Source organism: Dasypus novemcinctus, chromosome 26 (genome assembly GCF_030445035.2).
Source record: "Dasypus novemcinctus isolate mDasNov1 chromosome 26, mDasNov1.1.hap2, whole genome shotgun sequence".
Lineage (NCBI taxonomy): Eukaryota > Metazoa > Chordata > Mammalia > Cingulata > Dasypodidae > Dasypus > Dasypus novemcinctus.
In genome coordinates, this window is record NC_080698.1 from 54,405,347 (window position 1) to 54,429,849 (window position 24,503).

Below are 24,503 nucleotides of genomic sequence, written 5' to 3' on the forward strand. Positions count from 1 at the left end.
TTTCAAGAAGTAAAAGGGGGGAAACGGACTTGGCCCAGTGGTTAGGGCGTCCGTCTACCACATGGGAGGTCCAGGGTTCAAACCCCGGGCCTCCTTGACCCGTGTGGAGCTGGCCATGCGCAGTGCTGATGCACGCAAGGAGTGCCGTGCCACGCAAGGGTGTCCCCTGCGTAGGGGAGCCCCACACGCAAGGAGTGCGCCCCAGAAGGAGAGCCGCTCAGTGCGAAAGAAAGAGCAGCCTGCCCAGGAATGGCGCCGCCCACACTTCCCGTGCAGCTGACGACAACAGAAGCGGACAAAGAAACAAGACGCAGCAAATAGACAGACAGAACAGACAACTGGGGGGTGGGGGGGGAATTAAATAAATAAATAAATCTTTAAAAAAAAAGCAGTGCAAGGGGCACATTCCGGGGGGCTGGCATGTTCTCATGGCCCCGCCCTTGGTGCCCTCCCTTGTGCTACCCAGACCGGCCCTCAGCCCCTGCACACACGACCTGCCCTTGCGGCCCTTCAGTCATTCTGTCCTGCCCTCAAGTCTCCTCCCACCCCTGTCTCCTTTGACCCACCTTGAGGGCCCAGGTCAGAGGCTACTGCCTCTGTGCAGACTCCTTCCTCAGGCCAGAAGTGGGCCTTCCCTCCTGAGCTGAGTCAGCCAGCACTCCGCTGCTCATGCTCTCGTCTCCTCTCACCCAATAGCTTGGAGGGTAAACGACTTATCCAAGGTCCCACAGCTCTCGGTTATGCTCCTGTTATAGGTTATTTCCACTCAGGGATGAGCTGAATGCTCAGCCCATCTCTCAGGCCTCCTCACCCAATAAGAACACATGTATTGGATGCGGTTATTTTAAGAAAGTCATTTGGCACTGGTGGGAAAGGAGTAGAGAAGCCTGGCATTGATTGGGCCCCTTCTCTACCCCAGGCGTGGCTTTCAGTCATTCCATATGCTCTCATTTTACTGTCCAAACCACCCCTCCAGTGTGGAAGATTATCCCCAGTTTAGATGAAGGCTCAGAGAAAGACACACAGCCAGGAGGTGGGGAAGCTGGGCTGGAAAGCGCGGGCGCTCCCGCCTGAGAGCTCTCTGGGTCCAGTGCACAGTTTCCCATCAGCCTGGCTCCTGCTTCCCAGTGTCTTCTCCAGTCTTACCTGAGGCTGCCTGCTCTAAGCGAATTGCTTTTTCTCTTCAGAGGTGGACATTTTTTTTCTCCTTTAAATTGTGGAGACATATATTCAACATAAACTTTCCATCTCAGCCCTTCCCAGGCATCCCACTCAGAGTGGGATTCCTCATGTTCACAGTGTCATGCCACCCTCACTGCCGTCCATGACCAGAGCTTTCCCTACACTCCAGCTGGAAACTCTCCCCATCAGCAGTAACTCCCCATCGCCTCTCTGCACCTCATCCTGGTACTCTGTGCTGTACTTTCTGTCTCCATGAACTTGCACATACAGGAGGGAGTGTTTTGCAAGCACATTTGACATGCTCTTTTCTCCCCACAGCCGAAATAACTCTGCCTGTGTTTTGTTTAGGGCATCATCTTGGCAGGCACTGAGGAGCAGAAGACAAAGTACTTGCCCAAGCTGGCCTCGGGGGAACATATTGCCGCCTTCTGCCTTATGGAGCCAGCCAGGTCTGCACCTCTGGCTTGAAAAGTCATGTCAAAGCGTCCTTTGCCTTTCTCAGGTTCACTGGGACAAGGGGCTCTTTTTGTGGAATCAGTGACTCATTTCTTCCCTCCCTCAAATCTTCCAAAGGATCAGCTCGACAGCATTTCTCACCAGTTCTCTTCATTTTCTTTTATATTTACCTTTTTTTCTGTCCTAGTGAGACTTAAAATGAGATCACATACCTGACAGCCCCTATTAAAGAATAACTTTTTTTGTTATTTGCAATACACCTTGACATACAGTCATGCATTCAAGCTTCAGAGCAACTCCCAGAGTAGGTGGGGCGGGTGGGACTGTAGATTAAGAACTATAGATTTAATCCTGGTGAATCCTAGTGGAGAAAGATGAGAAAAGAAGACAAAAAGAGAAATAAATTAGAAGATCACACAGTGAATGGACACAGACAGCAAAGCAGCAGGGCAGGGGAAGGGGATGGGAAAAAAAAGAACTGTAGTTCAGTAAGGTTGGACAATCAGCACCAGGCCACACAGCTTGGAAGTCACAGAACTGGGGTAAAACTCAGACCTGGGACCACACGCCACCCTGCTTCCCCTCACTTGGGTATCTGGAAACAGTCATTCCCAGTGGAGGTAGCTGGTTTGAGGTTGGCAAACCTTGTATCCATGATGGTGGTTTTGCAGAAGTTGGGACCCTCCTGGTGTCCCTCACTTTGCTTCTCTTTGTCCACCACCACGGATAGCACATGAGCTGGCCCCAGCAACTCACGTTGCTGATTTTAAAACTAATTTGAAAAACCCAGCGCTTGCCCTCGTAAGGCTTTTGGTACTGGAGATTTGCAAGGGTCTCTCCACCGCTGCTTTCCCACCTGATGGGGCAGCTCCTCCCAGGGAACTCAGATGAGCCCATTTCAAGTACACGTTTCCAGGTCAAGCCCAAGCCCAAGATTTTCACTGCCACTTTCACACCTGACCTAGTAAAGCAGGAATCAGCTATATCTGGTCTACTGCCTATAAAATAAAGTTTTTAAAATAAAACCAATAAAGTTTTATTGGAATCCGTCCATTTGCTTACAGATTATCAGTGACTGCTTTCGTGCTACAATGGCAGAGCTGAGTGGTTGGGATGGCATCCTAATAGCCTGCCCAGCCAAAGAACCTCTGGTTCTTCATAACAATAGGTGGCCAGTCCCTGGATTAAACTACCTAAACTTTCCATTTTTAGGCCCTCAAAACCATTCTTACTTTTCTCGCCTTCTGCCTCACCCACATTTTTCTGCCTCTGCAGCGGGAGCGATGCCGCTTCCATCCAGGCCAGAGCCACGTTAAGTGAAGACAAGAAGCACTACATCCTCAATGGCTCCAAGGTATGTTCCAGGTCTCGGCCACGGTCGTGGCCACCGTTCCTTGACCACACTCTCCACGGGAGTTCGAAAAGGTGCACATGACATCTTGTGGCCACCCTCTCGCGTGGCTCTTCTCATTTTTAGGAATTTTAAAGAGGTTCACAGGTTAAATGCCCTGCTGAGGTCAGTGCAGAGCCAGGATTGGAACCAAAGACATTCTGTCTCCAGAGTCTACACACGTCCATTACACCACCTGCCTCCCGGGCTGCCCTTTTGTTTCCATTTTTAAACTTTTTTATTATCCAAAATTTCAAACATGTAGTAAATAGAGTCTAATGAACTTCCACGGACCCCTTCCCCTGCCTTCAATCATTGTTAGTTGGGAGCTGGTCTTATTTCATTTGTCACCAGCCCCCCCCAGATTTCATCTGTCACTATTTCAGGATGTATCTAAAAGTTAAGGCAAAGCTTGCAATTCCTTTATCACAAAAGATTGATAATTTTTTGCTGTCTCTAATAGTTAGCATCCATATTTCCCTGATTGTCTCATGCCTTCTTTTTCCTTAGCAGTTTGCTTGAATCAAGATCCAAATAAGTGTCATGCAGTGCAGTTTGTTGAGAAGTCTTTATCTTTTCCTCTCCTTTTCTCCTTCCCCTTTTCTCCCCCTTCCTCCTTCTCTCCCCCTTCCTCCTTCTCTCCCCCTTCCTCCTTCTCTCCTCTCCTGATTACCCCACCTCCCCACCCCCACCCAACTTCTTTCTTAAAGATACGTGTGGTTTGGGGGTAGAGCCTGAACTGTCTGCCTTAGGTGTTGTCTGCTGCACACACCCCCAAGCCCTGGCCACCTGTGTCTTTTGGGAAGAGCCTTGCTCTGAGAAGTCTGTGGTTTGAACCCCCACCCCCAGCTGTCCTGTTCTGATCCTGCAGACCTCAGAGTCCAGAGCTTTACATGTCTGGCCTGAAGTTTCATGGGCAGCTAGAGTGCCTTGGGAAGGATGGAGCTGAGTTGGGCTGCACAGTAGCTGGTTTTATTCCAAAGTCTCTTTCTCCCCCTTTCCTCAGGTCTGGATCTCCAATGGAGGATTAGCCAGTATTTTTACCGTGTTTGCAAAGACTGAGGTTGTTGACTCTGACGGTTCGATAAAAGACAAAATCACAGCATTCATCGTAGAAAGAGACTTTGGTGGAGTAACAAATGGGAAACCTGAGGATAAGTTAGGCATTCGTGGCTCCAACAGTAAGCAGCATGTGTGTGTGTGCGTGGGCGTGCATGGAGAGACTCTCCGGGCACATCCAAATGTCAAAGTGAGATTTGGGAGGGAGGGAGGGATGGAGTAGGGCATATGGGAATCCCTTATTATTTTTTTAATGTAACATTTAAGGAATCTAAAGATTCTTTAAAAATGAAAAAAAGTAATGAAAAAAAAAGATAAAATGAGATTTAAATAGTTTAGGTTTCATTGAAGCATTTCGGCAGAATCAAAGTAGGAATGCTACAAATGATTTGTCCATGGCAAATGCCAATGAGTTCCTTGAAATTAACTCATTAATTCAACTGACTTTTTTTTTTTTAAGATTGGTTGGTTGATTTCTCCCCCCTCCCTCCATTATCTGCTCTCTGTGTCCATTTGCTGTGTGTTCTGTGTCTGCTTGTATTCTCGTTAGGCGGCTTCGGGAACTGATCCTGGGACCTTCTGGAGTGGAAGAGAGGTGCTTAATCTCTTGCGCCACCTCGGCTCCCTGGTCTGCTGCATCTCTTATTGTCTCCCCTCTGTGTCTCTTTTTGTTGTGTCATCTTGCCGCGTCAGCTCTCCGTGTGGGTCAGCACTCCTGCGTGGGGCAGCACTCCTGCATGGGGCAGCACTCTGCGTGGGCCAGCTCGCCACACAGGCCAGTTTGCCTTCACCAGGAGGCCCTAGGTCTCCTATATGGTAGACAGGAGCCCAATTGCTTGAGCCACATCCACTTCCCTCAACTGACTTTTATTGTGTGTATCTCATTGCACTAGCTAGTCCTGATTTCCAAGTGAGTGAGATAGTCTCAACCTTGTGGGGGAAACACCAGGGGACACCAAGAAGGAGAGTAGGATGTCCTGGTAAAATTCCCATTATGGGAAACCCTCCATCTTTCCTGCCTGGAACATCTTCCTCTCACTTTCCCTTCTTCCCACCCTGGCCCACTTACAGCCCTTGGTTGGCACTTGGGTCACTGGAGATTAGAGTCCTAGTGTTTACTGCCCTGGGATTCTCACCGCGCTTGGGTCTTCCAGTCCAGACCACAGTGTGTCTATGCTGGAGGGGACCGCAGCACTGCCCTTTGCACCTCTAGGGCCTACTTGGGCACTGTCCTCACTGAAGTCTGGGCAAGTGGTGCCTCTGGAGGTATCAGTGGCCCTGGGAGAGGGTGGAGTGGCACACAGTGGGGCCAGAGAGGGAGGCAGAGTCCTTGGCACACTCCAGGGCCTGTGGAGGAACAGAGCCCTTAGAAGCAGGGACTGGTCCTGCAGCCCCCTTTCTATAAGCCGAGCGCTCAGCAACTGGGGATGAAGGTACCATTGTTTCATGGCCAAGCTTTGTGAGCACACTTCCAAGAGTAGATCAGCAGACCCAGGTTGCACGTGCCTTTCTTGGCTGCTGCTTATATATCCTCGAGCCATGACCATCTCTCTTCTGAGCCTCCCTTTTTTCTTGTGTAAGTTGCTGGGATCTGCTGTGTTTATTTAACATAACATGCAAAACCACTTTGTTAGCTGTTCATACAGTTCAGAACCCATGTTTCTTCACAGCCTCTGGAAACATGGCTCCCCCTCTGCCACTCTGAGCCCCCTCTGACTCCATCTCCTTCACATCGCCCTCCTCCTGATTCCTCCAGCATGCCAGGCTCCTCCTTGCTTTGAGCTCTTTTCGTCACCCTTTGCTGCATTAATGCTGTCTGACAAACCTCCTCAAAACACAACTGAATTTTCCTTTTGCAGACCCATGGGTGGGCTGGGGTGGCTGCTTCAGGCTATGGGGCAGGTTCAGAACTTGCTCCATGTGTTCTCTTCCTCATTCTCCTTTACCTTCCAGGGGGTATTCTCACATCAGGTGGCAGGCACCCACAGGGCCATGCCAGGTTGTTGGCGCATGCAAAGGCCGCTGAATCTGTTGGACGTGCTGCTTGGCGTGGGGCCAGGGAAAGGGAAGCCTGCCACCCCCGACAGTGGGAGGACCCCTTGGGGCTCTCCCCCAGGGGCCCGCAGGTGTGCAGGAGAGTTCAAGCCTAAGCCATCAATCCCGTCTGCTGCAGAGACCTTTGAAAATGCCATTTGCCTAGCCTCTGAAGGTTTTGATGCTTGCTTGTTCTTACCCTTCAAACTTCTGTTAAAATGTTCCTTGGAAAGGTCTAACGTGAGCCCTTAAGAAAAATACTGTCTTTTCCACCCCTGTCTCTCCAGGTTTATTTCATCTGTAACACTTATGATATTGTATCTTCTTATCTTGCTTAGCATTTATTTCCTTAACCAAAATCTGAGCTCCACAAAGACAGAGACCTTGCCCATCTCTTCTGTCCTGCCAGCAGATGTTGCATGAAGGAATTGCGTGCTTGTAGGTCAAGTGCAGGGTAGTTTGCATTTGTGAGCTAAAGTCTTGAATTTCCTGTGTTTCAGCTTGTGAGGTCCACTTTGAGAACACCAGGGTGCCCGTGGAGAATGTCCTTGGTGAAGTAGGCAATGGGTTTAAGGTGAGTCAGCAGCAGCAGTCCCTGTGAGTGCCGTGTGGCTTTGCAGGTACAGCTCATGGGCTGCCAGCCGCCCATCTACCCCTGCTGGAGGCTGACCAACCTGTGCTTAGCATGTGCTCTGAGCCTTCTCCATTGGGAGGCCAGCAAAATGGAGACTGGGAAGATTGGTGTGCTCTTAGAAATATGGAGTGTATAGCTGTACTCAGGAATCTTCCTTAATCTCTGAGATAACATTTTCCTCAAGTCAGGGATAGGATTCTTCTCCCCAGTGAATGTGAGAAATGGAATGAGTGGGCATGGGAAAAGCTCAGGGTCTATGGGCATGCATAGACCCCGCCCTCATATTTATCTTCTTGGAGTCAGATTTATTATTTATTTTTATCAGTAGATAGTCCACACAACATTAATTCCCCCATTTTAGAATGCATACTTCAGTGGCATTTAGTATGTTCACTGTCATGTAGTGGTCACTGCTATCTAATTCCACCACATTACCCCCAAAAGAAACCTCGTACCACTTCCTACCTCCCCCACCCCCTGGGAACTATTCTGGGTCAATGGATTTGCCTATCCTGGACATTTAGTATTAATGGAATCATGCATTTATACAGTTTGCAGTCTTTCGTGTCTGGCTTAGCTCTCTTAGCATAATGTCTTCAAGGCTCACCCATCTTGTACATGGGTCAGAGCTTCATTCCTTTTTATGGCTGAAGAATCTTCCATTGTATGGCTAGAGCACATTTTGTTTGTTCATCAGCTGGTAAACATTTGGGTTTCCGGTTTGGGGCTGTGAATATTCATGTACATGTTTTTGTGTGAATGTATTTTCAGTTCTTTTGAATACACACCTAGGAGTGGAATAGGTCATATGGTAACAGTATGATTAACTTTCTGAGGAACCGCCAAACTCCAAAGCAGCTGCACTGTTTAACAGTCCCATCAGCATTTTACAAGGGTTCCAATTTCTCCGCTTACTCATCATTACTTGTTATTGTCCTTTTCATTTTTTATTCTAGCCATCCTGGCAGGTGTGAAGTGGCATCTCCTGGTTTTGATTTGCATTTCCTTGGTGACTAATGATGTTGAGCATCTTTTCATGTGCCTATTGACCATTCGTATATCTTTAATTATTCAAGGCTTTTGCTCATTGTGATAGGTGAAGTGATTGCTTTTTTGTTTGTTTCTTGTTTTTCTCAAGTAATGATAGCTAATGTTTGTTTTATTTTTATTTAATTTTACAAACACCCCCCTTCTCCCTCCCCTGATAACCTCCAAACTGCTTTCTACATCTGTGAACCTGCTGTTTCTAGTCATAGAAGTGATAACATACAATGTTCATCCTTATGTGTCTTGCTTATTTTATTGTTTTCAGGGTTCTTCCATGTTGCAGCATGTCTCATAACTTCATTTTTTATGGCTGAATAATAATCCATTGTGTATAGGTAATACATTTGTTTATCATTAATTGACATTTGGATTGTTTTCAGCTTTTGGCTGTTGTGAATAATGTTCCTGTGAACATTGGTGTACAGGTATCTGTTTATGATCCTGTTTTCACTTTCTGTGTATATATCTAGAGGTGGGATTGCCAGGTCAAATGGTAATTCTCTAACTTTTTGAAGAACCTCCATATTGCTTTCCACAATGGTTGCACCATTTTATGTTCCCACGAGCAATGCACTAGAGTTCCTGTTTCTCCTCATCCTCTCCAACACTTAATACTTTCCATTTTAATAATAGTCATCTCTGGGTGCAAAGTGGTATCTCATTGTGGTTTTAATTTGCATTTTCTTAATGGCTGATGATGCTGAACATCTTTTCATGTGTTTGTTGGCCACTTGCATATCTTCTTTGGAAAAACATGTACTCAAGTCCTTTGCCAGTTTTTAAATTGGGCTGTTTGTTTTGCTTTTGAACTGTGAAGGTTCTTTATGTATTCTGGATTTTAAGCCCTTATCCAATATATGGTTTGCAACAATTTTCTCCCATTTTGTAGGTTGTCTTTTCACTGTCTAGATAATTTCATTACATGCCCCACAGTTTTAAATTTTGGTGAAATCAAATTTATCTATTGTTTCTTTTGTTCTTCATGCTTTTGGTGTCATATCTAAGAATCCCTTGCTGAATCCCAGGTCATGAAGATTTGCCCTATGTTATCTTCAAGAATTTTGTAGTTTTACCTTTTCTTTTTATGTCCTTGATCAAGTTTGAGTTGAATTTTGTATATGGTGTGAGGTAAGGGTTTAACTTCATTCTTCTGCATGTGGATATCTAGTTTTCCCAACCATTGGTGAAGAGACTGTTCTTTCCCCACTGCATATATTTAGCACTGTTTTCAAAAATCAATCGGCCATAGATGTGTGGATTTATTTCTTGATTTAAAAGTCTGTACCACTGATCTGCTGGTCAGTCTTTATGCCAGTACTACACTTTTGATTACTGTCATTTTGTAATACAATTTGAAATAGAGAAATGTGAGTCCTCCAACCTTGTTCTTATTCAAGATTGTTTCAGCTATTTGGGGACTGTTGCAGTTCCATATAAATTCGAGGATCAGTGTTTCCATTTCTGTAGAAAAGGCTGCTGGATTTTTAATAAGGATTGCATTGAATTTGTATATTGCTTTGGGTAATGTTGACATTAACAGTGTTAACTCTTCCAGTCTATGAACATGGGATGTCTTTACATTCAGCCCTTATATTCTCTGGATTGTTCACTGTAGTATATAGTAACACAATTTTTTTTTTATGCATTGATCTTGTACTCTGTTACTTTGCTGAATTCATTTATTAGCTCTAATAATTTTATTGTGGATTCCTTTGGATTTTCTATATGTAAGATCATGCCATCTGCAAGTAGAGATACTTTTACTTTTTACTTTTTAATTTGGATACCCTTTATTTCTTGATCTTATTCATTGCTCTGGCAAGAACTTCTAGCACAGTGTTGAACAGCAGTGGAGAAAGCAGGCATTGTTGTCTCATTTCTGATCTTAGGGAGAAAGGTTTAAATCATTCCCCCATTGAGCCTGTTGTTAGCTTTGGTTCTTCATAAATGGCCTTTATCATGTTGAGAAAGTTCTTGTATTCTGACTTTTCTGAGTCTTTTTATCAAGAAAGGATACTGGGTTTTGTTATATGCCTTTGCTGCTTCCATTGAGATAATCATGTGGTATTTTCTCAGTGTTTTTGTTTTTGTTTGCCTTCATTCTATTTATATAGTGGATTAGATTGATTTTTGCATATTGAACCACACTTGCTTTCCTTGGGTGAATCCCACATGGTCATGGTGTATAAAATCTTTTTAATATGCTTTGGATTTGGTTTGCTAGTATTTTGTTAATGATTTTTGCTTCTATGTTCATAATGGAAATTGGTCTAATTTTCTTTTCTTGTGATGCCTTTGCCATACTTTGCTATGAGAGTAATGCTGGCCTCATAGAATCATTAGAAATTATTCCCTCCTCTTGAATTATTTGGAAGAATTTGAGAAGGACTGGCATTACTAATTCTTAAAATGTTTGGTAGACTACACCTGTGCAGCCATCTGGCCTGGACTTTCCTTTGGTGGAAGACTTTTGATTATTGAGTCAGTCTCTGTATTTGTTATAGGTTTATTAGTGTTTTCTGTTCTTGAGTTAGTTTGGGGAATCAATATATTTCTAGGAGTTTTCCATTTCTTCTGGATTATCTAGTTTGTTGGTGTATGATTGTTCACAATATTCCTTTTTATTTCTGGAAGGTCTTTGGTGATTTTAACATTTTCCTTTCTGATTTCAGTTATTTGCATCTTTTCTCTTTTTTCCTTTGTCAGTCCAACTAAAGATTTGTCAGTTTTATAGATTTTTTTTCAAAAACCTACTTTTAAAAAAATTCTCAAAATTGTGTTCTATCTCTATTTCATTATCTCCTAATCTAATCTTAATTATTTCTTTCTGCTACCTTTGGGTTTGCTTTTTTCTTTTTCTAGTTCCTCAAGATTTAAAGTTAAGTTATTAATTTGAGATCTTTCTGATTTTTTAATATAGACATTCATAATTATAAATTTCCCATTGAGCCCTGCATTCCTGCATCCCTTAAGGTTTTGGTATGGTGTGCCTTTGTTTTCCATTTGTCTCTTAAGTATTTTTTAATTTCCCTTGTCATTTTTTAACATATGGATTGTTTAAGAGAGTACTGTTTAATTTTCACAAGTTTGTAAATTTTACAATTTTCTTTCTGTTATTCTATTTCTAGTTTCATTCCCTTGTGGTCAGAGAGGTTACTTTTTATGACTTCAGTATTTTAAAATTTCTTGAGACTTCTCTTATCGATATGGTCTATCCTAGAGGATGATCCATGTGCACTTGAAAGGAATGTGTATTGTGCTGTTGTTGGGAGAAGTGATTTATATATGTTGGTTAGATACTACTCAATACCTACTAAGTGCTAGGCTTTGGATACAAAACCAGTTTGGATATGGATCCCGCTGTTGAAGGCAAACAGGCCCATAAGCGATATGGCAATGAAAAATGATGAAAGTAGTAATACAACTGAGCCAGCTCGACCTGGCAGTGATTAACTCTGCAGGATAAACATGGGATCTGGAAAAGTGACAACAGAAGAGGTGACCTTGAGCTGGCATTGGAAAGATGAATAGAAGTTCACCAGGCAGACAAGGGTGCATTTCTGGCACTTAAAAGTGAATGTTTCACTCCAGGTGTGCAGAGAAAGGGGAATTGTCGCTTTTTTCTATCCTTCTATAATTGCAGCCTATGGTCATATTTTTCTTTTTTGAACCCACAATACACAGTTGGCTCACACAGAGCTAAAACCCAAGCTACATATCTTTCTGGCATTATTTTACTATATGTACCTCCATTGTTCATGCAATGAGTCATTATTCTTTATCAGGGAAACAAAAAAACAAGTCCTGAGCTCCTTCATGTATCCCTCCTTGATCACTGTTCTTTGTTTCTGGAGAATGCAGTCCTCAGCCTTGTCTCTTTCTGTAGCTAGGGTGAGAAACCCTCCATCTTGACCAATTTGCCCTCTGTCTCCACACATCTCCTGAGATGTTCTCCAAGCTCTGCGGGAGGAAGAAATCATCTTTCAGCAGGTTTTAAAGAGGACAAGATGCAGTTTCTATCCAGCTCTTGTCCACTGTTCTAGTTTTGAGGCAGTGAGAATGTCTATATCAAGGCATCATCAAGGCAATGCTTTTTTCCATAAGACTGGCTGCTGGCAATCCTTATATTCTCTGTCCCATGGCAAGGCACTGTTAGCGTCTGCTGGTCTCTCCCTTCTCTTCCAGGTTTCCTTGCTTTCAGCTTCTTTCTTCCACGGCTTTCTTCATGTCTGCTCTCTGACTGGAATTTGCATTTCCATCCTTTCACTTTCAACCTATTTATATCTGTGGATCTAAGATGGGTCTCTTGTAAGCAGTATATGGTTGGGTCATGTTTCTTTTCTTTTCTCTCTCTCTTTTTTAAAAGATTTTATTTATTTATTTACTCTCTTCCCCCCCCCCCCCCCCCACCATTGTCTGCTCTCTGTGTCCATTTGCTGTGTGTTCTTCTGTGTCTGCTTGTCTTCTCTTTAGGTGGTACCAGAAACCAATCCTGGGACCTTCTGGAGTGGGAGAGAGGTGCTCAGTCTCTTGGGTCACCTCAGTTCCTTGATCTGCCGCATCTCTTATTGTCTCTCTTCTGTGTCTCTTTTTTGTTGCATCACCTTGCTGCACCAGCTCTCTGTGTGGACCAGTGCTCTGCTAAGGCCAGTTCACCATGTGCACCAGCTTGCCTTCACCAGGAGGCCTCAGGAATCGAACCCTGGGCCTCCCATATGGTAGACAGGAGCCCACTCGCTTGAGCCACATCTGCTTCCCTGGGTCATGTTTCTTTATCCATTCTGACAGTCTCTGCCTTTTGATTGGAGAGTTTAATCTAGTTACATTTAAGGAAATCACTGATAAGACAAGATATACTCATTAATTGTTTTTATAAGTCTTATACCTTTCTTGTCCCTCCTTTCCTCCATATTGCCTTCCTTTTTATTTAGAATAACTTTTATAATGGGCCATTTTAATTACTTATTTTCTCCTTTTGAGGAGATTTTTTAGATATATTCTTTATGGTTATCATGGGGATAATATTTAGCATCCTAAATCTATTACAATTTACTTTTTGCTGATTCCAATTTGACTTCAGTAGCCTATACATCCACCATATCTATATCCTTCCATTTCTCCCTTTAAGCTATTGTTGTCACAGATTATATCTTTATGCATATGTGCTTAATAACAAAGACTCAGGTTTTTTATGTATTTGAATTTTAAGTCTTATAAGAAATAAAAGACAGTATTACTAATGAAAAGTGAAACAATACTGATATTTATATTTGACCAGGGGGTTTTTATTTATTTATCCATCATTGAGGTACTAACTAGTATTCTTTCCTTTGAACATGAATGTGACAGGCCACTTCTGTCTTGTTTTTAAGAGTCTGTCTTTGTCCTTGGCATTCAACAACAGTTCTATCATAGTGTGTCTTGGTGGAGATCTGTTTGAGTTCCTCCTCCTTGGCATTCATGAGCATCTTGGGTTTGTATATTTATATTTTTCATCAGGTTTGGGACATTTTCTCCCATTATTTCTTGAAAAATTTTTTCTGCTTTTTTAAATCACGCTCCTCCTTCTGGGGGTCGTATAATGTGCACATTGGTATACTTCGTGGTGTCCCACAGGGTCCCTGGCCTCTGTTCAGTTTTTACTTGTTTGTTGTCATTCTTTTCCTTTCTACTCCTCAACCCTAACAATTTCAATTGTTTTATCTTCAAGTTCATTGATCCTTTCTCCTGTCTCCAGTCTGCTCCTGAACCCTTCTATTGAATTTTTTCAATTCAGCTATTTTACTTTAGAGTAACACAATTTCTATTTGGTACTTTATCATTTCTATCTCATTTTTGAAATTCTCATTTTGTTCATATATTGTTTTCTTTATTTCATTTTGTTCATATATTATTTTCTTTAGTTCTTTGTCTTTGTTTTCCTACATTTTATTGACCTTTTTTTATGAGAGTTGTTCTGAGATGTTTGATTAGTATTTCCAGAGACTGTGCTTCCTCTGGATTATTTTCCTTGAATTCTTTTTTCTTGTGACTAAACTATACTGTCCTGTCTTGTATGCTTTGTAATTTTTTGTTGAGAACTGGACATAATGGTCACTCTGGAAATGTACTCCCATTCTTCAGTCCATGAGACTGAGTACTAGAAGGAAAAAGAAAGGAAGGAAAAGAAGGGAAGAAAGAGAGAGAGAGGAAAAATGCTAACAAAACACCCACACCAAAAACAAATAAAACCAAGGAGTAGAAATATTAACTTGCACTGCCTCGCCAAGTCTCTTAGTATGTGCCAGTGGGAAGCCAGAAGGTCAGGGGATCCACCAGCTACAATATAAAACAAAAAACCAACCAACCCAAAAAGGAAAAGAGATGTGCTGGCTATTTCTGATGAGGCCAGAAGCCACTGCTGCTGAGAGGCCTGAATCCAAGACCAGAGCCTATACTGTGCCCTCAGGGGTCTGCCAGGAAATACCCCCACACAAGGGGGATGGGAGCAACAGCCAAAGAAGGTGCACTTGTTCTTTATGTCCAGGTAAATTCCTGTGGGAGACAGGGAGCACTGCTGCCCAAAGGGTTGAAACTGAGCCCAGCTTCTGTGCTGGTCCTTCACGGATCCCCCAAGACTGACCTCAGCCCTCAACCCCAACATTTAGAGGAGGACATTTCCTCTGCCAGCGCTGGCCCCAGCTGTCTCGTCTTGGAATCCTGGTCACGGTGCAGCCTCAGCTGCTGTCCCGGGGCTGAGCTGTGTGGGCTGGTCACTGGCCCCTGCTTCACTCAGAAAAGCTGAACCCTCAGCGCCTCTCACTGCCTCCGCAGCTCCTGTGGTGGTTCTGAATGTCCATTCTGGTTCCAGTGTTACCACCTCTTACCTTTTTCTAATGGAGGAGTGATTTGTAAAACTTCCTCCTCTCCATTTTGTGCCTGAACCTGGCAAAAGTGATTGTTTTAACAAGTGAAAGGGAATAGATTTCTAAAACCCTTGTATTGTTAGTAGCAGGATTGCTTGCCAGTTACCCTGAATATTAAAGAATAACACCCTGAAATGACTGTTTACAATGATCATAAAATGATAAAAGGTCAAAAAACTATCATTTTATCCTAACAGGTCATTTTATCGTAAATGACAAAAGGTGAAAATGGAATGGGCTGTGATGTGAGATAAAAGAAAGGGTTCTTCTCCCTTCTGGGTTAGTCACAAGATTTTATCAATTGTAAGGCCTCTTAAAAGGAACAGGCAGCTGACAGGTAGGGGCTGTTGAATGATTTTGCTTTAGGTAGAATTAAGATCTAGAATGTTGTGAAAAATATGGAAGGAAATAATTTTGTGGAGAGAAGGTGATAGAGCACTTAGGTCTAGGGAAGGCTAGAGGAGAGGGCTCCAAGGCTAAGTAGAAAGACTAATATTTGAGCTCATGAGTCCCTCTTCAAATAGGGTTAAACCTATAAGGTCTTTAGTTCTCTAGGGAATGAGGCCAAGTATTAAATCCTTTTTTTTTTTTTTAAAGATTAAGAGTAAACTATGTATATGGGGACCTCTTATATTTTTTTAATGTAACATTTTAAAAAAATAAAATTATGAGCTTTGGGGAAAAAAAAGAATAAACTATGAGGGGCCTATCAACTAGATTTTGTTCATAAAACAAAACGAACTGGATTTTTAAAGCCCATTTTTGGATGAATGAAGCTAAATAGAGAATAGACATGGGAGAATTCAGTTTCCTCTTCAGAGTCCCAGGCCAGTGTGCACCCTATGTGCAGAGGTGCAGAAAGTCTGAAGTTTGGGAAGCTAAAGGGAGTGAAGCTCTCACCTGGTCCTTCCCTTTCCCCATTTCCAGAGGTGGGTTGGACTCCGAGGCTGTGTTCTGATTTAACCAGCCCCTCCCCCTGGAACCAGGACGGCCCGCCCTGGGCTTTGCCTGCTCAGGGTGACTCGGTCAGAGTCAAAGCTGCTATTCGTGGTTTGGAGCAGCCATTTCCAACCTCTCCAACCCCTGAGGACCTGCTGTTTTTCCCTCTAGACTGTTTTGAAAGAGTCTGCTATTCTAGTCACTTAATACATAGTAAATTCAAGTTCAGTTGCATGTTTTATTAATTGAAGTCACATATAACCAAGTATTCGGTAAAAAGCAGTTGTGCAATTGAAATTGAGCTTTTAGAAAAACTTTAGCACAAAGGTCCCATGGCTCGGGCGGCAGGTGGCAGGGCCTGGGCAGCCGCAGAGATGGGGCCCTGCTCTTCCTGGACCGCCTTTGGCCATTGGTGGCCTCGGGCTTTGCACTCATCTTTCCTCTGCCCGGGAGGCCCTTCCTGCCCTCCTTGGCCTGGGCACCCAGCTCAGGTGTCTCCTGCTCCCCACATGGAAAGAAGCGTACGCACGCTAACCCATGCCTGTTGGCCTTGTTCTCCCCCCCGGACGATAAGCCATCACACTGCTGCATGAGCAGCTGCTTTGTGCCCCTTCTGGGCTGCCACCCCTAGAGGGGCAGCCTCTGTGAAGCCAGACAGTCCAGTACTTAGGAGGCAGGGATGGCCCTGGAAGCACTGTGTACCTGTCTCTCCTCAAGCTGTTCACAGCCTGCATTAGGTGGGAAGTTAGATAGGAAAGGAGGACAGAAGGTGACAAAGGGATGGGCCGATTATTGTGGACATTTGGGGGCGAGGGCACATGGCTGTCTGGACATTGCAGCGTTCCCTGGGTGGGGGTGGGGAGGGCTAGCCTAGTGGGTAGAGCACAGGCTTGGGTGTCAGGCAGGTGCTTGCTGAGACTGAGCATCACTTTAGCACTCTGACCCACAGGGTTCTTCATCTGAGAAATGAGGATCCAATCATGACCCTGAATTGTAGGGAAAGTCTAAGGATTTGCAACAAGTTCCCAGTGAATTTTAATTTACATTCCCTTTTCCCAGAGGGTCACAGGAAGTGGAATGTTCTCTTGGAATAATGCCATCCTGTGCTTTTTTGGGGGGCGGGGGGAAGGGTGGCTCCAAGGATATTCGTGAGAGTTCTGGCAGTGTCTGAGTCACCTTGTTTTGGGACATTGGGACTGTGCTTTCCCTCAGCACAAAGGAAGATGGTGATTAATTCAGCCCCTGCTGGCATGGCTTTCTCTAGAGACTTGCCTTTTTACAAGAACTCTCCTAGTGTAAACAGACAGGTGTGCTGTTGTGGTCTGTTTCTCCTGCCTTCTCCAGTGCCTGTGGGCTTTTGCCAGCAGGACACAGCGGGGTGGGGTCCACAGTGAGGCCCCCACTCCTTCAACACCCCCCTCCCCCCCCACCCCCACCGTCCCTGCAGGTGGCTGTGAACGTCCTCAACAACGGGCGATTCAGCATGGGGAGCGCCGTTGCCGGGATGCTCAAGAAGCTGATCGGTAGGTAGGGCAGGCCTGCTGTGCCTGGTGGTGCAGACTGGCCCCCCTGGAGCCCGGGAGGCGGCTGGTGCTGAGCGAGGCCACCCCAACAACCGTGCCAGCCCCAGCTCCAGATCTAGGCTTTGGCTGTGCCTGAGGACTGGGTTGGTCTCCGTGTACCAGCATGCCTCAGTTTACCTCCACGTGCAAGGTGAAGGGAGAGGGAGGCCGGTATTGCGTCTGAGCTAGACCGACTGCTGCTCTGACCACTAAAAGCAGAGCTCCTAGGCCAGCAGCTCCCCGAGCCAGACCCTCTAAACCCTGTGCCTCTCAGCTTCTCCCTGGCTGAGGACCCCGTTTTCACAGGCGAGTCTAACTAGTCGAGACGCACGTTTTACAGGTGGCTCTTCTTGTCGAGGCCCCTCCCCCGCCCTCCTTGTCACAGGCACCTCTGGGAGCTGCACAGCGAGCGAGGCCCGTGTCCCCTTCAGAACCCAGAGCTTCTGCCCTGGGTCTTCACTTCATTCTCTTCTCAGGATACCTGAAAGCCAGATTGCCCTTTGCTGGTGGGAATGGAGCTTGGCGTGAGCGCTGCCCTCCCGCCTGAGTGCAGTGGAAGCGGCTGAGGGGCAGGGCCCTGGCTGCAGGCGGAGGGGCGCAGAGGCAGCTGGCACTGGGGCGCGCGCTGCTGGATGCTTCCTAAAGCTCCCCCGCCGCCAGGGGCGTGGCCTCAGAGCTCCAGGCCCAGACGTGCAGGCTTTGATTCGGGTTCTTATCCCCATTTTAGGATTTCCCCAAGGCTGAGCTCCCAGCCCTGAACGCTCACCCTGTCAGGCTCCAGGTTCAGGGCTCTCCTTATTTTTCCAGGCTGCTACCCAAACCCAAACCTCTCTGGGCCTCTGTTTCCTCAGCTGGAAAAGCCCTTTGTTCCAGAGCTTTCTGGGCCTTTCGCCGTCAACTTGTCTCCTTAAGGATGTAAACCTCTCCTGAGATCTGGAGGCTCAGAAAGGCATGGCCTGTGTGTGGTGTCTGCCTTATAACCCATTTGGGGGACAGTTTGTCGTTGGCTGTGCCTGTGTAGGCACTTGGAGGGCATTGCAGGGCTGAGGATGAACGGCTGGGGGCCACCACGCTCACGCCAGCGCCTTCGAGCTCAGCGTGGAGAGTGGCACGTATTCCCAGCTCAGCACTTGGCGGCCGCAGCCTGAGCCACCTCCTGCGCCTCGTGCGCCTGGCTCGGGGCGCCGCCCTAGCGCCTTCTCGCTCCTCCTTCGCAGCGGCCCTGGGAGGCGGAGGCATGATCCCCTGTTCCACACGAGGGAACCGGGGCTCAGAAAGGTGACGCTGCTAGGCCCAGGCTCCTCAGGGTCCCAGTCTGTGTCTGACACCAGACTCTGCTTCTGCTCTCCACCCCGTTTCTTCCTGTTCCTAAGTTTGAAGGGTGATGACAGTAGCCTTAGGAAATCAGTTTAGAACAACTTGAAAAGCATTTTTTAACAACGCTCTTCTTCAGAAATGACCGCTGAGTACGCGTGCACGAGGAAACAATTCAACAGGAGCCTCAGTGAATTTGGATTGATTCAGGTACCAGCAACTGCGAACGTCCTATTTATTGACTTCACTGTGGGGTCAATAAAAGTGAGCCCTTTTGGTACCTGTCCTGGCAGCCACTTGTGTAACTAGGCAAGTCCCCGGGCTTGGGTCTCTTCTGCAGGGGGTTCAGGTTCAGTGACCGTGGATGGCGGCTGTCGGCACCTGCAGATTGCATGTGTGTGTGTTTGTGTCCCCAACCCTCCAGGAGAAGTTTGCGCTGATGGCTCAGAAGGCGTACGTGATGGAAAGCATGGCCTACCTCACCACGGGGATGCTGGACCAACCGGGGCACCCTGACTGCGCCCTGGAGGCTGCCATGGTGAAGGTGACCCCAGCGTCCCCCAAGGCCCGCCCTGGAGGGATGTGCTTGGGGAAAGCGCCTGAGCTACTGCCCTTCCATCTCCCTCCCTCCACTGACCCGGTATTTCCGGGGCACCCACCCAGTTCCCATGCCCCTGGGACCGCCCCGCCCTGGGACACAGCCGGAAGACCGGGATAGCACAGGAGAAATGGCAGCGAGCAGGGCTGGGCGGCCAGGCTGGGGTTGGCACCGTGCAGTTTGTGGCCGAGTAAAGGGGAAGCTGGAGAGCATGTACTGTGACTTCAGCGTCATCAGTGAGAGGCAGCGGTGCCTTCTTGGGAAGGACTGTCCTCTAGAGTTTGTGGCCTGCCTGCTTTCTTCATATTCAAGCTTGCTTTTATGAAATGTTTGGTGGAGATACTGGAGATTATGTTGTTTGTTTCTTTGGGGGAAGTATCGTTTGGTTAGCTGTAATAAAAAAGACAGCAACCCTAATTTGCTCAGCCCTAATTCCTAATTGATTTTAAACTCGTCTGTGGAAGTGAATCTCCGAGAGAAATGGTAAGAGGTAGAAAGGTATGACTGCGTAAAGTGAAAATGCTAGTGTAAATCGGAAAATCTACCGAAATGGCTTAGGATTATATTCAATGTGCTAATTGTCTTTTCTATGTGCAGCCTTTGTGCTAGGTCCTTTTTTTGGGGGTGCTAGGAACCTCTGCATTATTTTCTCCATTTTATCATTTCATCCTCTCGCTCCCCTTCAACAATAACCGTATGTGTTCATTAGCACTGGCCAGCCGCCCGTTTTGGAGGCTAAGCCCAGTGCTAACTCTGACAGTATCTTTGTTCTCTAGCTGTCCCATGTGGCTAAAAGAAAAACCATGCCCCGCAGGGTACCGTGTAGAGGGGGGGCCTGCGCGCGGGTGGGGCCAGGGAAGGAGTGGAGAAGGTGGAATCTCAGTGGATTTTTAAGACAGGGTCGTCCTCCCGGGTGTGGAAGGTGGGGAGACGTTGCTCCACCCCGAGGCGGCTGGTCCCTGCGGCTGAGGGAGGCGCAGCCCCGGCCCCCCGCCCAGCCGCCCACGTCTGTCCCCGGCTGCCCAGCGCCGCACGGCTTGAGTCCTCCTTTTGGTAGGGATTCAGCAACGACGACCCTGGGCTGACCTTGCCCTCGCGCCCTGGCAGGTGTTCAGCTCGGAGGGTGCCTGGCAGTGCGTGAGCGAGGCGCTGCAGATCCTCGGGGGCGCAGGCTACATGAAGCACTACCCCTACGAGCGCCTGCTCCGCGACGCCCACATCCTTCTCATCTTTGAGGTGAGCGGCCTGCTGCCAGCCGGCGCACCTGAGCCGGGCCGCCGCTGACGGCCGCCTCCTCACCCTGCCGCCTCCGCCCCGCGAGGTGCTCCTGCAGCCCCTGCAGAGGCTGCCGCGGCCCGGGGCGCGGGGCTGTGCCCTTGATCCTGCATCGACCCGTTTCACAGAGGAGGCAGCTGAGGCGGAGTGAGGCCAGGCAGCACCCGGGGCCCTTCCCAGGGGGCCTTCCCACAGCACCCGCTGCCCCCTGCTGGTTTGCCGTGACCGGGTCAGGGAGCACCACAGAGGGGACCTGGGTGCTCGCCCGGCTCCGCCGTCCCGTGAACTCGCTGGGTCTTGCTGTCCTTCCCGGCGCTGAAGCCGCTCAGCAGCTCATCTCAGGACCTTCCTAGCCCTGACGCTTTTCCCACCCTCTGCTGCCATCCATGAATCCTTGAGCCTGAAGGTCGATAGCTAGTGCATGCCAGGCGGGAAGGGGCACACGGGCCTCGGGGCCAGGCACCAGCTGTACGCGGGGGAAGCTTGTGTCCTGACTGAACGGCACGGCCGACCGAAAGGGACCTGCAGCAGCCTTCCTCCCAGGGGGCGGCGGGTCACCTGAAGTGGGCCTGGTGCCCCCAGAGGCAGGAAGGACTTCACGATAGCTGGGGGGCGGAGGGGGGCGTTCGGGCCGCGCAGCACCGGGCCCCCACCTCTGCTCGCCGGCCAGACGGAGGACCTAGAAAGCCTGTGGGCGCAGCGGCGGTCCTGTCTGTCCTGCTTCGTGCACTGGGTAGAGGGGGAAGGAAGGCTGGGAAGCAGAGCGGGAGGGGCTGGGCTGAGGACGGGGCATCTGCGTTTTAGTGTGACGGCAGTGGAAGGGGGGAAGTTTGTGAGCAGGGAATGATTTGTTTGCATTTGCATTGTGGAGAGATGTGCCCTGGGAGCTAGTGTGGAGGGGGCTTGTAGTGGGGAGCCCAGGGGTCTCAGCGGCAGGGTGGGCTGGGCCCAGGGGCCGTGGGGAGAGGGGACAGGCTTTCCTGCTGTGTGGTGGTGCAGGGCCAGATCCTCAGACAAGGCTGAGGTTTCGAGGTGTCTGAGGGGCACCCCCAGACAGGCAGTGAGGTCCCGCCAGGCTCCCTGGGGTGGGGGCAAGCTGAAGCAGCCCTGTTTGAGGTTTACCAGAGGGCTCTTGGGTTTACCCCCCAAAGCAGAAAGCCTGGAACAGGTGCAGCGTGGCTCTCTTCACCCACTGTGGGCAGACGGGCCAGGCTGAGGGCACAGGGGCAGATTCCCAAGAGTCCTGGCATGTGCCAGGGCCCTGCCGCCCCAGAGTCCCTTTCCCTCAGCCTGGGGCGGACGTCAGGGCTCCGGGGAGCCTCTTTGAAGGGGGCGGAGCCTTCAGTGGGAAAGCAGAGGCTCTTGTCCAGAGCCCTTTTGCTTTGTCCTCCTCCTCTCCTGTGGTAGCTGGACTGTCAGTCCAGCCACGGGGGTTCAGGTTCCAGCGCTGGCTGCATGGCCTGACTCGAGCCTGTGCCTCTGACACACCTCTGACCCACGGTGCTGTTGTGCAAATGGGCAGAAAGCCCCACCCAGCCACCCCACTGGTGGTCCAGGGAAGCGTGCTGACAGGTGCTGCGGGGTGGCCTTTGGTGCCGAGGCTGGCGCTGGGGAGGTCCCAGTGGCCGCCCCTCCGCAGGCTGCCCGGGGAGTCTGGCCTAGACTCTGAGTCACCTGACGTCTGTCCAGCACTTGCTGCACGATGCCCAAACATCAGGGTCCCTCAGCAACCCAGGAAAGCTGTTTTTCCCATTTGAAAGGGGGTGGGGTAGACTGAGGTGTGAAGAGAGGAGCGACACACGGAGGGCCAGGCACAGAGATGGCAGGGCCCAGTGCAGCCCCTGCTTTCATCCCCGGGGAGGTGGGAGCCTGTGGGCTGGCCGTGGCCAGAGCACGCCCACCCCAGCCACATCTGAGGCCCTGCTGTGGCTGCCCTGACCGGCCAGGCGCAGAAGGGGTCATTCCCGATGGCGGCGGCAGCCTTTGACCTCTGCTCCCGGCCGCAGGGAACCAATGAGATTCTCCGGATGTACATCGCCCTGACGGGTCTGCAGCATGCTGGCCGCATCCTGACTGCACGGGTCAAGTAGGTGCCACCCCCGCCAGGCTGGCTCCCGGGCTCTCGGCCCAGCAGAGCCTCTCACAGGACAGGAGGGCCTGGCAGTGCTGGAGGGAGCAGGGAGGGCAGCAGCTTGAGAGCCAGGCCACAGGGCTTGGCCTTCCCCATGGGTGAGGGAGAGGCCTGCTGCTCGGCGCCCTCCAGCAGGCCACACCGCCCACCTCCTCTGCTACCTGCCCCCTCCCACAAGGCAGGGAGCTGGTTTTCAGCACCTGGGAAGGAATAGGTGTCCCTCAAGCACATGCCGGGCTCTCAGGCCAACCTAAGACCTGTGTCTCTCGTCCTCTCCTGCTCCCCCTACCTCCATCCTAGAGCCAGGGTGGGTAGAGCAGCAGCACTGAGCAGGCTTGTTAATTGGGAGCCCAGCGTGCCCCCCAGAGGGGTGGGGTGGGGTGGGGTGGGGTCAAGCCTGGGGCTGTGTGCTCTGTGCAGTGAGCTCAAGCGGGGGAGCGTGACTACCATCATGGAGACCGTCGGCCGGAGGCTTCACGACTCTGTGGGCCGTACCGTGGACCTGGGCCTGACCGGCAAGCTGGGGGTGGTGCACCCCAGCGTTGCGGTGAGTGTGGGAAGGGGCTGCATCCCATTTGGGTGCCCTGCTGCTGGAGGAGGGCTCTGGCCTGGGGCCTAGATGCCCTGTGGAACCTCGCGGAGGACCAGTGAGTCCCAGAGCACACCTAGTGCCCCCACCCACCTAGGCCCCCCAGCCCGGTGGGAGCCCCTGTGCTGGGAGAACAGTCTGCCTGGTAGCAGAGCCTGGTCCCAGGGGGGAAGAGGAGGGGTGCTGAGCAGGCCCCGCCCCCCATTCCCAGGACGGTGCCAGCAAGCTGGAGGAGAATGTGTATCACTTTGGCCGCACTGTCGAGACCCTGCTTCTCCGCTTTGGCAAGGTGACCAGGGCCCTGCAGGGTGGGCACAGCCAGCTCTCTGCTTTCTGTGAGGTGTCTGTCTCTGGGCCCAGCTCTCACGCCTGGCCAGTTTAACTTCCTTGTGGGCCTGAGGCTTCTAGAGAGTCTAGGGACCAGCCAGAACAGAAACAGATCACCCAGGAGGGTGGGGAGGTGGCTGGCTCCTCCTACTGGGTGGGCATCCTGGTACCTTCCAGGTGGAGAGAGGCTCCACAGGGTCTGTGAAGGTGCACTGCACTAAGTAGCCCATCTGTGGGCTCAGCCAAGGGTCTGGGACCTGACCTTGCCTTGGCCCTGCCCAAATCTGGACAGAGCAAAGAGAAGGAAACAGGGCAGCTGAGAGCCAGCTTCGCAAACCACCCTACAGGAAAGGAATTCTTAGCTCCACTTTGCTGGAACATAAAGCAAGGCTCAGGGAGGGGAGGGGCAGGGATGTTGTGGGGCGACTTCCGGGAGCCGTTACCCACTCTGGAGCCTCCGGGGTCTCAGACCATCGTGGAGGAGCAGCTGGTGCTGAAGCGCGTGGCCAACATCCTCATCAACCTCTACGGCATGACGGCCGTCCTGTCCCGGGCCAGCCGCGCCATCCGCAGTGGGCTGCGCAACCACGACCACGAGGTGAGCCCCCACCGCCCACGTCACACGCGGGCTCCCCGCTGGCTCTGGGTGCTACCCTTTAATGAGAACAGGTGGTTGGAGAGGGGAGATTCCGGGAGGGCAGGGCTGTGGTCCAGGGGTCCTCGCACAGGCCGCTGGGGAGGCTGGCGCATGTCCGGTTGTGGCCGTGGTGAGCACGGTCACCTCTGATGGGACGGTCAGTGCTGCTCAGGAGACAGGGCTGCTCCTTTTAGGAGTCTTCCTACCTGAGCAAGAGAAAGGCCGGGGTGGGTGATGGCGGCCCTCCCCCTGCTGGACGCACGTCTGAGTTCCTGCTGGCCTCCTGCCAAGCATCACCCCACAGCCGGCTGTGGGAACCAGAGGGGAAACTGAGGCCCAGAGATGTTAGTACCTTGCCCTTGGGGACAGAGTTCTAGAAGCCAAGGCTCAGGGAGGAGAGGCCCCGTGGCCCAGAGAGCCCAGG

At 49.6% G+C, this 24,503-nt stretch overlaps 2 protein-coding genes across 11 annotated transcripts in view; one reads left to right on the forward strand and one right to left on the reverse strand.

Annotated features, from left to right (window-relative positions):
* Window positions 1–24,503, forward strand: part of ACAD9 (acyl-CoA dehydrogenase family member 9) — a 58,102-nt gene that overhangs the window by 32,217 nt on the left and 1,382 nt on the right. For 2 of the 6 annotated variants that reach the window (XM_023587773.3, XM_023587775.3), the window contains exons 5-16: window positions 1,531–1,631; window positions 2,914–2,992; window positions 4,035–4,209; window positions 6,622–6,695; window positions 17,094–17,169; window positions 18,662–18,732; window positions 18,947–19,066; window positions 20,228–20,356; window positions 22,342–22,481; window positions 22,947–23,073; window positions 23,327–23,404; window positions 23,912–24,040. In XM_023587773.3, the coding sequence (XP_023443541.1) occupies window positions 1,531–1,631; window positions 2,914–2,992; window positions 4,035–4,209; window positions 6,622–6,695; window positions 17,094–17,169; window positions 18,662–18,732; window positions 18,947–19,066; window positions 20,228–20,356; window positions 22,342–22,481; window positions 22,947–23,073; window positions 23,327–23,404; window positions 23,912–24,040 (1,299 nt within the window). The remainder of the gene's footprint in view (window positions 1–1,530; window positions 1,632–2,913; window positions 2,993–4,034; window positions 4,210–6,621; window positions 6,696–17,093; window positions 17,170–18,661; window positions 18,733–18,946; window positions 19,067–20,227; window positions 20,357–22,341; window positions 22,482–22,946; window positions 23,074–23,326; window positions 23,405–23,911; window positions 24,041–24,503) is intronic. The other 4 variants (XM_004454838.5, XM_058288329.2, XM_023587774.3 and 1 more) reach the window with 3 other exon arrangements.
* Window positions 24,084–24,503, reverse strand: part of CFAP92 (cilia and flagella associated protein 92 (putative)) — a 127,101-nt gene continuing 126,681 nt past the window's right edge. For all 5 annotated transcript variants that reach the window (XR_011647575.1, XR_011647574.1, XR_011647573.1 and 2 more), the window contains one exon: window positions 24,084–24,285. Coding sequence is in view for 1 of the 5 variants with exons in the window: in XM_058288326.2 (XP_058144309.1) it covers window positions 24,248–24,285 (38 nt within the window). In the remaining 4 variants the exon portion in view is untranslated. The remainder of the gene's footprint in view (window positions 24,286–24,503) is intronic.